The 14,825-nt window shown below is 36.2% G+C and overlaps 1 protein-coding gene across 1 annotated transcript in view; it reads right to left on the reverse strand.

Moving 5' to 3' along the window:
• The window catches only part of odad2 (outer dynein arm docking complex subunit 2), a 61,418-nt gene that overhangs the window by 16,466 nt on the left and 30,127 nt on the right, over window positions 1-14,825 (reverse strand). Inside the window, exons 11-15 of the mRNA XM_016550939.1 lie at window positions 10,897-11,043; window positions 9,724-9,933; window positions 8,653-8,886; window positions 7,139-7,249; window positions 6,801-6,955 (exon numbers count right to left, since the gene is read on the reverse strand). Coding sequence (XP_016406425.1) covers window positions 6,801-6,955; window positions 7,139-7,249; window positions 8,653-8,886; window positions 9,724-9,933; window positions 10,897-11,043 — 857 coding nt within the window. The remainder of the gene's footprint in view (window positions 1-6,800; window positions 6,956-7,138; window positions 7,250-8,652; window positions 8,887-9,723; window positions 9,934-10,896; window positions 11,044-14,825) is intronic.

Below are 14,825 nucleotides of genomic sequence, written 5' to 3' on the forward strand. Positions count from 1 at the left end.
TCATATGCAAGTCAATGAAAAAAATACTAGCACTCTTTTTTTTCAAAAACTTGGGCACATTTTCTCTGTGAACACACTTGCTTGTAATAAAATAAATAAATAAATAAGATCACAGCTGTTGAAAGCTGTAAAGTTTTGTAATGAATAGTGAGTTTTGCCCATATGTTTAACATTTGGGGTTCAAAATGTGGTATCTGATGGGATAATGGGAAATCCATGGGAATTCCATTAGAGAGAGCAAGTTGTGTGAATATTGCTCTGAAGGACCTTTCTTCAATGGATAACAAAAAATGAAATGGTTTGTTTATAATTAGATGAAACATTTTTTTTTCATCATGTAATGGATTGTAAAAACATTAAGACTCAAAACCCTAAATAGCAACAGGAAGTATTCATAAGGGTTGTGGATATCTAGGAGGAGAATAAATCCGGTGATCCTTTATTACCGCAACATTTCCCACGCTGTGCTCAATATGCATTTATGCTTAATGACCACATTTTTGGTTTGGAGCGAGACAACAATAGCTTTTGGTGCGATTCTGGCTTTGTTTTCCAAGTAGTGGTAAACTACAGTAAACATTTAAAAGGCATATAATGTGGTCGCAGAGCCTCAACTAATCTCTGATGTACGGTTAAGCTATATGGCTGTTTTTATTCACAATTACGGTTTCTGGCTAAGCAGCCCTGAAGACCATTGAGTGCCCAAGGTCACTTGGCTCTGGTCAAAGTCAACCAAATTTCTTCTTGCAAGTAAAACAGAAATTAAAAGAACAGCTGCCAAAATTAGCTCAGCATAAAAAGTCAGAAAAAAGCCAAGCCTACACATGGCATGTAAAACGGAGATGCCATCAGCAAAGTGTTATCAGTATGCTACATTAAAGTTGTGGAGTAATTACATGTTACCTCTGATAAATGGACTGTGGGTGTTGTCTATTTTTGTAAAGCCAACACCAACCTGCCAAATAATCATGCCAAGAGAAACAACATGAAACAACACCGGTCAGTTGCTACCACAAAAAGAAGTTTAAAGAGTGAGCATGCACCGTTTTAAAGCTCCTAACGGCATCCTAAATGCTCCTATTGACTCTTTGATTAATAGTATAGTAGAGAAGCACACTGTTATAGTTGTAAATAAAAATTCACTGATAAAGGATATTTGACGTGGGTGGCTGAGGAAAGACTGCAAAAATAATTTGTAGATCTCTAAGTGACCAGTAAAACCCAAAACATTTGACCCTTTTGCTAAGACCCACAGTTAAAACATTCCTGACTTAGCAACTGTTGCCTTCTCTCACTTTCTTATACAAACTTTTATACTTTTCTAATGTAGGTTTATGGAGATATAGTTTTAAATGCAATTTTAAACTAACGTTTTCAGTTCTGAATCATTTAAAGTTATGATTTCTCTTTTCAGTTTACTTGAAGAATTGTTTGTCACCATTCTTCTTAGTTTTATTAATTTAGTAGTTTCTTTGAAGAAATCATCAGATAAAACTTTCTATGGGATGTTCTGTGAAGCTTGTCTGAGTTAGCAACAACAAAGGTCAGTAATTTCAAAATGAAGCAATTATGGATCACTTTGATGGCACTACCGCGGGAAGATAAGGGAATTTAGAAGTGATGCACCAAAATTATTTATTTATTTTACACTGAAACCAAGTTTTCATTTAGCCAAAAGATAAAATTAAATAGATAGATAGATAGATAGATAGATAGACAGATAGATAGATAGATAGATAGATAAAAATAAAAAATAAATAAATTAACAAAATAGATGTTGACATGGTCAAAATATGTCAATGGATAGCATTAATTAAAAGTCACTGTTTCGGTCAGTGATTTCAGCCCACCAAAACTACTTTACCCTATTTCATCACTAGAAATGTGTACGTAATTAAGCCTTTAGTGAATTCTTGGTTACACTTTATTTCGATAGTCCACTTTAGACATTCTATTAACTATAAGTAACTTTGTAACTACATGTCAACTAATTATCATTACTTTGCAACTACATTTCTACTAACTCTCAGAGTAGACTGTTAGGGTAGGTTTAGGGTTAGTAGAATGTTGACAAAGAAAGTGTTAGAAGATATTAAGCAGACAGTCTACTAATACTCTACTAACTGCTAGTTGACATGTAGTTGCAAAGTTACTTACTGTTAATAGAATGTCTAAAGTGGACTATCGAAATAAAGTGTTACCGAATTCGTAGCTAAAAGATCATAGATAACTGTGATATTGAATTAAAAGCCCTATATAACTAAAAACTCCAGTGAATATTACCCTTTGTGTATTATTAAATTAAGGTTATGAGCATAATCATTATAATATTTTTCTAGTTATAATATAACAATTTTAATTGTATGCATCATTAATCAGGTAAATGGTTAACATATGCCTTTCCCAGCACATTTATGGAGGTCTCACACCCTTTTCAGTCACTAGCACCTTCTAAAAGCCCCTTCGACCCAGCCCTGAACCCCTCTTTTTACTGGACTCAAGTGACCAGCCCTCTCATCATCCACACAAAGACATGCTGTCTGCTGCTGGCAACACCAGAACTCTCAGCTTGTGTGCTTTCAGCGGAGAATAATAAGAAGGAAAAGCACCTCAAAATTATGACCACTGTAAAATACATTCTGAAATGATTTTGCCTTAAAATGCCAGGCCGTGATTGTTTCTGAAATGGCACACTGCACTTACACTGAGACCAGATGGATCGGGAAAACATTCCCTGGTAAATGATCACTGACCTAGCGCTCCCCTCCCTCGGCAGATTTAATTTGACATAAATGGTTGGTTGTTTTATTCCAAATGCTGTGTTCGACCTTGATGCTTTATATGTTGTAAAAGAAATTGTAATAAAACCAGTTCTTTCTTCATGTCCAAGTAAGCATTAAATATTCTGCCAGTAACACAGTGGTTTTCTGTACAGTTGACGTCTCAAACTTCAAACCAGCCACCTGTGCAAGTGAACACAACACAATACAGACTACGATAGGAAAATAACTGAACAACAGGAGAGGAGTGTAGCTCTATATAGTTTGGCACTTCTAGCACAAAATTTATCTTTATTATCTTCTGGATAAAGATAAAGAGTTGATAAGAACTAATACACTGATAAAAGGACCTGGGGCCTCATGTATAAAACTTTCTGTCGATTTCATCCTAAAAGTGTGCGTACGCACAAAGGATTTCAGATTTATAAAACCATGCATACGCCAGAACCTGTGCAAAATTCCCTTTAAAAAAACTCAGTCAGTGGAAGATTGTACATACATGCATTTCGGTCAAACTTTATTTTAAGGTACAATTCTCGCTATTAACAAACCATTGACTACAACTTTTGCCTAAAAAAAAAAGTCCTAATTTGCTGCTTATTAATAGTTAGTAAGGTAGTTGTTAAGTTTAGGTATTGGGTAGGATTAGGGATGTAGAAAATGGTCATGCAGAATATGTGCTTTATAAGTACTAATAAACACCCAATATGTTAATAATAGGCATGCTAATAAGCAATTAGTTAATAGTGAGAATTGGACCCTATACTAAAGTGTTACCTGCATTTCCACCCCGTCTCCTCCCTGAAATAACCATATAGGTAGCTTACAACGCCTAGTTTTACTATGCATAACGTCATCTGCATATCATTTTCAAATGCATATTCCCATCCACGTAATACAATGTTTAACAATATAAAAGACATTAAGAAAATATGAGATACAGAAGTAACCTTGTCTTTTTTTGGGATAAATAAATCAAAATCGTATAAAATACTTTTCAGAGAAAGTTTGCAGAGAATAGTTATTCTCATTCATTTCCACTGGCCAAATAGTATTTTTTATTGTTTTAAACTAATCAAATTTATGCAATTTTGCCTATAAGGTAAATATGTATTTTAGGACATTTAGGACTATGTCAAGTGCTCATCATTGATCATTATTCGCACAAAAATATTTTCTCAGAACATGTGTTCTGCTATTTAGAACACAATTTAAAGCGGAATTATCATGCGTCAAGCAATCCTTGCTGTGGTTAAAACATTAATACATAGCATGCCACAAGAAAGTGTTCATAAGCAGCGCATCCAATACAAATATTTCTTTATCTAAATTAATTAATACAATTTTTGTTTAACTTCTGTATAATGACTTTATGTAATTTGAGTACTTAACTCAATTAAGAGTGCAATATTTAATCTAAATGTGTATATCAAACTGAAAACAGAGTTTAAAATCATTGTGAACTTTATCACTTCGCTCACTCCAGTAAGAGTTCACATGCACGGACTAGAGTGTCCGTATGGTGCGCACATATTTACACCTAGTTTACTTTTTATAAATCCTGATTTGTGCATGGAAAAATGCGTACGCACATTTCTATGCCCATTTTATACATCAGGCCCCTAGTTCTGCATAAAATATGGTAAAACAAACAAAACAAAAGGTGTATAAAAAGTAAGAAAAAAGAAAATAAGAGAAATGTTGTGTTTTGTGGACAAAAAGACTTATCTTCAACAGAATCTTAAAGGAAAGATTTTTAGGGGGAAAAATCCACCTCTCTGAGTCCATGAAATGCAAGATGATGGGACCCTCAAAGTTAATGCTTCAAAAACTACACAAAATGAACACAACTGTAATCTATATCACTTGGTTGATGAATAAATCACACAGAAGCACAGAGGCCCGTCACTTGCAAGTTTCACAATGTGTTACATCAAGCTTCACAATGTGCTGATGTTTATGTCAAGCGTGAACTTAAACACACATTTGACAGTTGGCTGGAAGTAATCATTAATAGCTTAAAGTTTAAAATATTACTTTTTATTACACACCTTTTGTTTCACTTCAGAAGACACTGATTAATTCATCTTGGCTATTTTGCATGGTTTTTGAAGCATCAATTTTGAGGGACCCATCTACTTGCATTTTATGGATTCATTTTTCTAATCTCTGTTTGTGCTCCACAGAAGATAGAAAGTCATATACGTCTGGGATGGTATCACCTGGAAAAAAAAAACACTCTAAAAATGATCTGAAAACAATATTGTTCCTCTGTGTTGTTATTTTTATAGTTGTGACCTGGAGACCACTGTTCTCTAGAATGATTTTTTTTTTTAAATATTTTTGTTAGTTATCTTTTTCGGTGTGAAAGTTTATACTTCAGTATTGTTCACAAACTTTGTTTACTGGCTTGTTTAATCTCTCTTTTAAGCATATGTTTCAACAAGGCTTCTTCCAAGGTATTACCGTGGCCCCAATCTTAACAACTGAATGTTTTCACAGAGCATTGCTTTTCTTAGAGGACACTTATTTGGCTAATGGGACATTAAGTGAATTGAATGTGGCATGGGGCACCTGCCTCCAGTTTCAGCAAACTAAGCCTGATGTAAAAGCAGGATGAGCTTTTGTCAGGTTTGACTTATGAGGTGGAGAGAGAGTGGCCATGCTGCTACTGGGCCATTTCAGACAGAAGCCTGCCTCTGAATTCCTCTTTCAATACTATTCTATTTGCGGCTGGTGTGGGGCCAGACAGTACATCTGTCTACAGATCCTAGTCTATAACAATCCCATAACAAAAAAATTATCTTATCATAAACTAAAAATGTAGATTTATCAGCTCCTTGGCTTTAAAGCTGTGAAAATAACACCTGATATTTTATAGACAGGTCATGGAGGAATTAAAGAATGCATTTTTGAGCCCTGCAGAGTACATGTCCCCAAACGCACACTGCAAAGCAAAGTAATATGTGTAAATCACTTTTATATGAGAGTGCTTGTGTGACAGAATGGGCAAGCCAGATGATGATTCCAAGCTTTTTTTGTATTTATGGGGGAAAATGACTGGCTTTTAAAAGACATCAGCCGCCAGAAAAATTACACCAGGAAAGCCTCCAGGATGGTCATCATCATTGTTGAGCCAAGTGACGTTGGAATAAAGACCAGCGTGCTTAATATGACAAATGGTTTAAGAGTCTTTCAGCTTACACTCCTGATTATTACAGCACAACTGTTTCAGAGAAGCATTCCACATGTCCCACATCCCACTTGCCACTAATGGAGCAATGGCCTCGACTAACACATCACGGGTGTCTATAAAATCAACACTTTACTTCATCTTTTGTTAGTGGTATGGGTGAAAGAACAATTCGCATTCCTCTAGCAAAAAGTCATCATAAAAGATCAGAGCTCATTCACACAGTTTATAAAAACTTTTGCTCTCTCTTCAAATAATCACTCCTGTAGCTGCACTCAGCACAGACTCGGATGGACAATGGTTGACAGCTTTGAGCCATGGAAAATCTGAGTGTTAGAAGTGAACAAATGAGACATCTCATAAAAACGAAGGCTGCGTTTGATTGCACATCCTCTGTCCTTCACCTTACCAGACCCCTTTTTATGGTGCACAATTTGACCAAATCTGGAGCCAATTATGCATCTCACATTGATTTGACTCCTCCTAGTCTAAATATGCCACACTGAGATCAAGAGGTCTATTGACTACACAATGAAATTTTGATTTTTAGGAATGTAATCAAGATAAAGTAAATCTTTGTAATACGGTTCTTTTAAACCTGTATTCTGCAAGATAAAACCCATAAACCTCATGAAACTAATCAGAAATGTCAAACTTCTTCTAATTTATTTCTATCTGTGATAAATTATGTGAATTAATATACGGTTTAAAATATTTCTTCCACATATAATGAGTAATTATGCTTGTTCTGAGAGGAAAAATGTCATAATTTTTCTGAAAAATTAAAGAAATGTTTGTGCAGAAGCTCTGTAGTTACATGCACATACTTAGCTACATTTTCCAAGCTGATGGAACATTTCCAAATGGCTCCAGTCGTGGCAGCTAGTAACTGCTTGTTTTCAGCTTCGTTGAGCAACATGACCAGTGGCTTCAGTCCGTCGTACTGCCGCACCAAATCACGGGTATGTTTATCTTCTGCACACTAAGACAGGAATGAAGCCACACACACATACATACAGTACACAGATTTAGGCAGCATCGAGATGTGCACCACACTGATGATCAGAGCCAAGACTAAATTAGTATTTTCATTTCATATTTACCTCAACTTCACTCCTTTTATACAGTGCCAAAGAAAAGTGTAGTTGAGTGTGTACGGCAGTACCTTAAAGATAGCGCTGGCACAGTGCATTTGGAGCTCCTGGTTGTCACAGCTGAGGTTCTTCACCAGATCCTCAATCATGCCCTCAGTCTGTATAGCAATTCTGTAGCTCTTCTGCCAACACAAACATGCAGAATGACTCTCTACGCTGAACACCTACTGTAAAAACTACTCTGCCCTGCCAAACAACATTGCTTGCAGCGACATAGCGCTTATTTCATCCTAGGGTTTTCTCCCTTCTGGCCTCATACAGTCATTCACATCTTCAAACTGGTCTTTTAATAGAAACAATCTGCCAGTCAAAAGTAAGGTTTCATGAACAACGTGCTATTTTCAGTCAAGTGTTCTTGAATAGAGTGGCTTTACATGTAGCATTTGCAGCTTGCATTGTTTCACAATACTTGTGTATGTAAATATACTTTATAGTATTTAATAATATTTATAAAGCCATGCCATATAGATAATTGTTATAACAATAAATTTAGAATTAAAATTAAACTACCGTTCAAAAGTTAGGGGTCTGTGAGATTTTTTTTTTTTTGAAGATTGATTTGATTTGATCAAAAATACGGTAAAAACAGAAATATTGTAAAATATTATTTCAATTTAAAATAACATTTCTATTTTAATATACTTTAAGATGGAATTTCTTATTATTATATGTCATTTCTTATTATAATTATATTATTTCAAACAGTTTGTGCTGCTTAATAGCTTTGTGGAGAGACATTTTTTGGGGATTCTTTGATGAATAGAAAGTTCAAAAGAACAGAATTTATTTGAAACATTTTTAACATGATAAATATCTCTACTGTCGCTTTTGAATAAATTAACGCATCTTTGCTGAATAATAGTATTAATTTCTTTCTTAATTTCTTTCTATGTTTTACAAAGAAACACAGTATTTCAGACACAAAATTTCATGTTTAATTCAATGTGTTTCTTGCCTTTTATTTGTAATTATTTGTGAGATTTACGAGCCCGGTCTCATGAAAATGTGTATAGTACGCCAAATGCAAACAGAAATTACTGCTATTGATACGCAGAAATTTACTTTGGTGTGCATATGATACGCACGTGTTTGACGTGCATATAATGTGCAGTTTTCGCGTGCAAATGATACGCAATTTGTTGCCGTGCATATGATATGCAGTTTTCGCGTAAATATGATATGCATCTACCCCACAACCCTAATCCTACACATTGCTTATTATATGCACGCCAAAGTCAATTTCTGTGTATAAATAGTACGCCAAATCGAAACATAAACTTGTGCTATTGATACGCACTTTCATGAGATCGGGTTGGATTTACTGGTAATTTCGGAGGGAAAATTGCTTCAAAGTGAATCCTACACTAAATATTTTCAGTGTAGCTACTAAAGACATTTCAAATAAATATTTCAAGCATCTGCTTTTGGTTCAGCACATAAAGGAGTACTGTTTGTTTGTGATAGGGTATTCGAAACATCTACATTCATATTCTAAAACTGGCTCATTCTAATAGATGAAGCAAACCTCAGAAGCACACTCTTGCAAGGTTCCCACCACAGGGATGAGCATGTTCTTCTGTGATGATTTGAGCAACCGGGCGAGCAGAGGGATTCCCCCGGCCTGACGGATGGATTCCTTGTTCCTGGTGCTCTTGCTGCAGCTCCAAAGAGCCAGAGCCCCACAGCGCGCCACCTCCGCATCCCTCTCCTGCTCCGCACTCAGAGACACACCGTCAGGCACACAGTCCAACAAGTCCACCTGCCAGAAACAACTTCAGCTTTTCAAACACACTTTCCTGTGCTTGAATTTTGAAATACTGCAATAGATTTGTCACTCTGCTTCACATGATATTATTATTATTACATTACTATTCATTATTGTGCTTTTTTTTGTTTTCATTTCACTCCGCATTAAGGTAGGAGAGTTGTGTCATGTGAAAACAAACTCGAATGTCTTATTAATAGGGTCATGGTGTACTTTATGACATCTTCAGTGTACTTCTGTCACTGAGTCTGCAGGATGTGGAACACAATCTCCTGCCCTGAAGCTGCCAACATTCATCTAAACATTCATCATCAGCCAAAGATGGGCTGTTACTTAAGAGGGTTTGAAAATTCAGACTATTTCACACCAAAATCTACAAATGACCACATCCTTCAAAGAGAACATTTCATGTTTCCCCTGCCGTCAAGCCAGAAGGCCACTTTAACACAGCATTACACGCGTATGCTGTTCAGAGGTGGTCTGAGTTTTTAAATGTAACTAATCTATGATAGCTACATTTTGAACGTCCGAGTCTGGCCCCGAGTAAATATACAGAGCAGAGTAACACGCAAGCCCTAATCATACCGAGCGTCACTCTGTCAATAAACACACATGCCAGGATGAGGGGGAGCACGACATTCAATCTGCTTTTACCTGCAATGTGCTCTCTTTGATGCTGGCATAGAAAATGATTGGGAGAAACAGTCTTGAAAGAGAGAGAGTGGAGACATAGACTGTGGTATACGTATGTTCCTTCAACATACGCAAGTTTTTAATTATGGTCAACCTGTTTTGACAAACACACACAAGCACAGACTTCACATTTCTCACCAGTCTCTTGATGCCACCATACCGCCGGACCGTCCTGCGGGCCCGTCTGAACTTGGCCACATTGGCGATGGTCTCTGCAGCCAGGCACTTCAGCTCTTTGACAGGAGAGTCCAGAATGGACACCATGGTCTGCAAACCACCCAGATCAGCGATGGTTTGCCGAATCTGAGAGTTACAACTGATCTCCTTCAAGATCTTCAGAGAACCAATCTAACAGCAAAGGAGAGTAAAGTATCCATTTTTAAAATAACTACTTCACATATCGAATGCTGTTTCATGTTGAATTGATTGAAATTGAGTTTTTATTGTATACATTTATGAACTTGCTGGAATTTTATGAAAGCTTCTACTTCTCTTTACTTGACTGTTGTCATGTCAAAAGAGCAAAAATGGCAGTGGCCTCAACACATTTCTGTTTTCACCTTGTAAAAGTTATAATTTTAACACAATATAAATGTAGAAATCAACAGTGTCTTCGTATATTGTATTATCATGTGTGCATAAATGGCAGGTGAAAGCAACTATTCATTTGTGACTAATGTAGATACTAAAATATAAAAGTAAAAGAAAAATATTATGTGATATGTAAATACAGCACTGTTCTAAAGTTTTTTTTTTTTTTTTTTTAAAGAAATGATATTATTGCTGAATAATTATATTCAGCAAGGATGCATTAAATTGATCAAAAGTGTAAGCAAAGTCTTTAATAATATTACAAATTCATATTTAAAAAAAAGTTGTTCTTTTAAACGTTCTATTCATCAAAAAAGCCTTTCCACAAAAATATTAAGCAGCACTGTTTTCATAAGAAATGTTTCTTGAGCACCAAATCAGCATATAAGAATGACTTCTGAAGTATCATGTGACACTGAAGACTGGAGTGATAGCTGTTGAAAATTCAGTGCTGCCGTTACAGGAATATGCTAGTAACTGCTATTTTAAATTGTAATAACATTTCACAATACTGCTGAATTTATTGTATTTTATTATCAAATAAATGCAGCCTTCGTGAGCATAAGAAACTTCTTTCAGAAAGATTAAAAAAAAAATCTTACGGACCCCAAACCTTTGAATAGTAGTATAAAAAAATATAAATGAAAAACAGAAATATAAACATTCCTCAGGCTCAAATGTTGACCTCTGACCCAATTAATTGAGTCTGGATGCACATACTTTACATCTGATGTCATCTGTGTCAAGCAGGTTGATGAGAACCTCCAGCCCCCCCACGTCTCTGATAGCCAGCTGACACGTCTCCTGGACCAGGTTAAAGTCTCTCAAAGCGCACAACACTATCACTGTGGCTGTCTGATTAGCTCCCTGTTCACACACACAAACACATGTGCAGAAGTTGCATTAGGTGCTCCATCACAACCCACAGAACGATGAACAAAAACAGCTGTTCCTTTATACATTTCATTCATCTAAACCATGTGAAATGACACACTGACATCAGACAGAAAATGCCCTTGTTATTTTATACAGTGTGAAGGCTTGAGTGTGAAGGCTGATGTACACTGCCACATTTGCATCACATAATTCTCAAATTTTTTTCATCAATGGTTTAATTTCTCCATGAACCCCTTTTTTCGACCCATTTTGACCCACACCCCAAAATCACCTTCCCTTCAAGTCTTATTTTGTTGACCACATGTTGTGTATAAGTGTTTGGTATTGTGACTATAAACAGGGGTGGGGAGAGATCCTTTGATTCAGACTACTGCTGTGCTGCGGCCTGAAACCATAGACAATGACCTAAGTTAGCAATTAAAAGAAAACAAGCTCTAAAATGTTGGAGATGATAATGGATTGGCTTTAGAAAAAGCTCTGTTTTGACAGTTGCTATATACACACAGTGTTTTAGGCTGGTCGTTCCTCAGAAGTTGCCTACACAGTGATTACAACAAACCAAATATGTGGCATTTGTTGGGCCAAGCTCCTTAACAGATATGTATCGCAGACAACTGCGGTTTTGATATCATTCACGGCATGTCCTTTATCGCTGGATTGAAATAACAGAAGGGCGAGTGACAGATAAATAAGCAGAGGATCCAGCAAAAATACTGCACTATTAATCATCTTTAATCAAGAAATTATGGCTTCTTTAGTGATTGCTGTTTGTTTAGGTCAAAACCACAGATCTAACATCAGCTTTCCCCCAGAGAAAACACCAGAAACTCGACTTCAATGTGTGTTTTTAATGTGATGCCTCGTTTTTCTCTTTTTATGGAGCAGCTCTTATGAATGCAAACAAAGACAGGCTTTTCTCTCCAAGGCTGGCGTTGTGCTAAATGCAGTAGGTCCCAAAGAAGCATGTAAGCTGCTGTAACGCTGCTCGTGCAGCAGACCTTTGAAATGTGACACTCAAGTCCAAAATTGAATAAACACTCTTGTTTCTTTTTCATAAAATGAGCAACAGATAAGATCCAGTGATTAGGCCAGTCTCGCACTCTTGTTTATTAGACACATGGTACGTCCCAGTTTGCATACCTATTTGATTCTTTTTTGTAGTAGAAGTAAAACAAGTAGTCCCTTGAAAAAAGTAGCATAGCATAATTTTAACAATTTTAAAGAGTAGTTAAGGAAATAATATACTTTAAAAGAATATACTTAAGTGGTAACTAAATGTGAAGATTTCGGGCAGTTAATAGCATGTTATTTGCAATTAAAGAATGGTGCTAAATAGAATGGAAGAATTAAAGAATGGCTAAGAGGACAGAAAAAGACAATAAGCAATTATTTTCATAACTATGACCAGTAAGTAATAAATGGCTGACATTAAATAGATACTATTTTATCTAAAAAAATAAAAAATAAAAAATAAAAAAAAACCCCACATAAAATCAATCATCTTAAATGCTATATGAATGCTAAGTGAATTTAGGCATCAAAACATTATAATTTGAGATTTGCATAAGGTTACATTTAACAGAGTTATTAAATTATTAGTGATTTTTCTAAGAATAACTTTAAGTAAGTTTTAGATGATAGCAAAGGTAATCTAAATTATGGATATTATTAATTAATAACAGATATGGTGACTATGTATTGCACATCTCCAAAATAAACAGAGTAGCACTTGGTTGAATATGTTCTTAAAGAAGACAAAACAAGGAATGTGAATGTGAGAAGAGGAGAACATCAGATCAAAGAGAGGAAGAACATGATAGGACTCATAATGAAGAATGAAGGGTAGAGTTGAAAGAAAGGGGTGGGGAAATATGAAGAAACTAATAAGAGTGATGAAGGAGACAGACAGAGAGAGTAATAAGAAGTGAGAAAAATAGTCATAGAGAGGCAGAGACAGAAAGACATAGGAGAAGAAACAAGTGAGAGTAAGAGAAAAAGGCACTTGTGTTGTCCATATTAAGTGGCCAGACTAAATGTGATCCGGAACTAACAGTGAATCCACTGCACTCTCTGTCTTGCCACTCTCTCTGTCTTCAAAGCATTTGATGGGTTAGCACTGAACCTTGTAAAAACATGTAGCTATATTTAGTACTGATAACAGGGAAAAAGAAATCCAACGTTCATATGCTTTCATTTTCTAGCAGCTTTGGTCTCAATGTGCTGTAGACATTCTTTACAAATCAGAAAACATCTGAAGGTCTTTTATAATGTCTCTGTCTCGAATCTAACGGGCCCTGACTCTCAGTCTGTGGTGTGAAGACAGATGTTCAGGACATATGCACACACAGATAAAAGCTGTGAACATGGATGACTGACAGGTTTATCATTTGAAATCACTATACACCTTACTCACATTAATGTTAGAGTATGTGCCATCTCACCTCTCATATGTGACTGAAGGGATGTGCAAACTTACTTAGAGATATTACTATACTTACTACTGTATATAAAGCAAATTTCAGCTCAAGGCCCGGCTCCATGGGGGGGGCTAAGGTGAGCCAGGAGCTTGGCGGAGTTAAAATTAAAAATAAAATCTTAATGAACGTAAACAGTTGGGAGAAAATCAGCTGAATATACCTACTGTCTTGTGTCATTAATGTTAATTAAAGAACAAAAGAAAATGAAAACATAATCACTCTGCTCAGATATGCTTTTGACTGAATAACTTCCTTAGCTTTGTAAGGGTGGTTTCCCTACAGTGGTTCAGGCTGAAGGATAGCAGAAGGACTAATCCTTCAGTATAATCCTTCAATATAAAACTGTACATTTCTAGTTTATTACCACCCACTGCCACTTATACCAACGACGGAAATAAGTGCAGTTAGAATAGCTAAATATGTGGGAGAGCGTTGCTATTGAGTGACTATATTGTATTGCAATAGGTAGCACTTTAATATTAACCTTGAATCAAGACTAGTTAGCACATAATTAATAATTGAAATGGTTTAATAACAATATTTTGTTATGGTTACACTTGAATTGGATACAAAATAGATGGTAAAGCATAATCAGTTAATTGTACCCAGCATGTATGTAAAATATTACCTGCGTTAAGAGAGAGGAGGGGGAGGGGTGGGCAAAGAGAGGGAGAACAAGAGGGAGAGAAGGCAGAGCCTCAAGAAGAGAGCTCCAGCGAAGAAAAGAGTCAGCAAAGGAAAGAGCCAGAGCAATTGTTACAATCTTCTTTTATCCCTTCCTTGACCATGTGACTAAAAACCAAATGTGAGACATTCAAACTGACCAATCAGCAGATTACAGCTTCACCCACTGTAAAGGTGCGACAATTAGCAGACCCCCCGTTGTGATATTGCTAAAAATAACATTATTTTGTGTATTTGGTGTAATGAAATGTGTCTATGCGGTTTAAGGTTCAAAAAACATTATTTTCCACATACTGTACATTATTGTTTCTCCTCTATGCCCCGCCTTTCTGAAACGCGTCGATTTTTACAAAGCTCATCGGTCTGAAAAGCGAGGTGTGCTCTGATTGGCCAGCTATCCAGTGCGTTATGATTGGCCGAATACCTCAAGCGTGAGACGGAAATGTTACGCCCCTCACATACTGTTGATGCCGTGTCCGGCCGGAGCGACGAGACAAAAACAATAAAACCCATTATAAACGAAGCATGTGTTGCATCCACACTCTAAAAAATGCTGGGTTAAATATAACCCAGCGCTGGGTTAAAAAGGGA

This window comes from Sinocyclocheilus rhinocerous, unplaced genomic scaffold (genome assembly GCF_001515625.1).
Source record: "Sinocyclocheilus rhinocerous isolate Xijiao unplaced genomic scaffold, SAMN03320098_v1.1 scaffold735, whole genome shotgun sequence".
Taxonomy (NCBI): Eukaryota; Metazoa; Chordata; class Actinopteri; order Cypriniformes; family Cyprinidae; genus Sinocyclocheilus; species Sinocyclocheilus rhinocerous.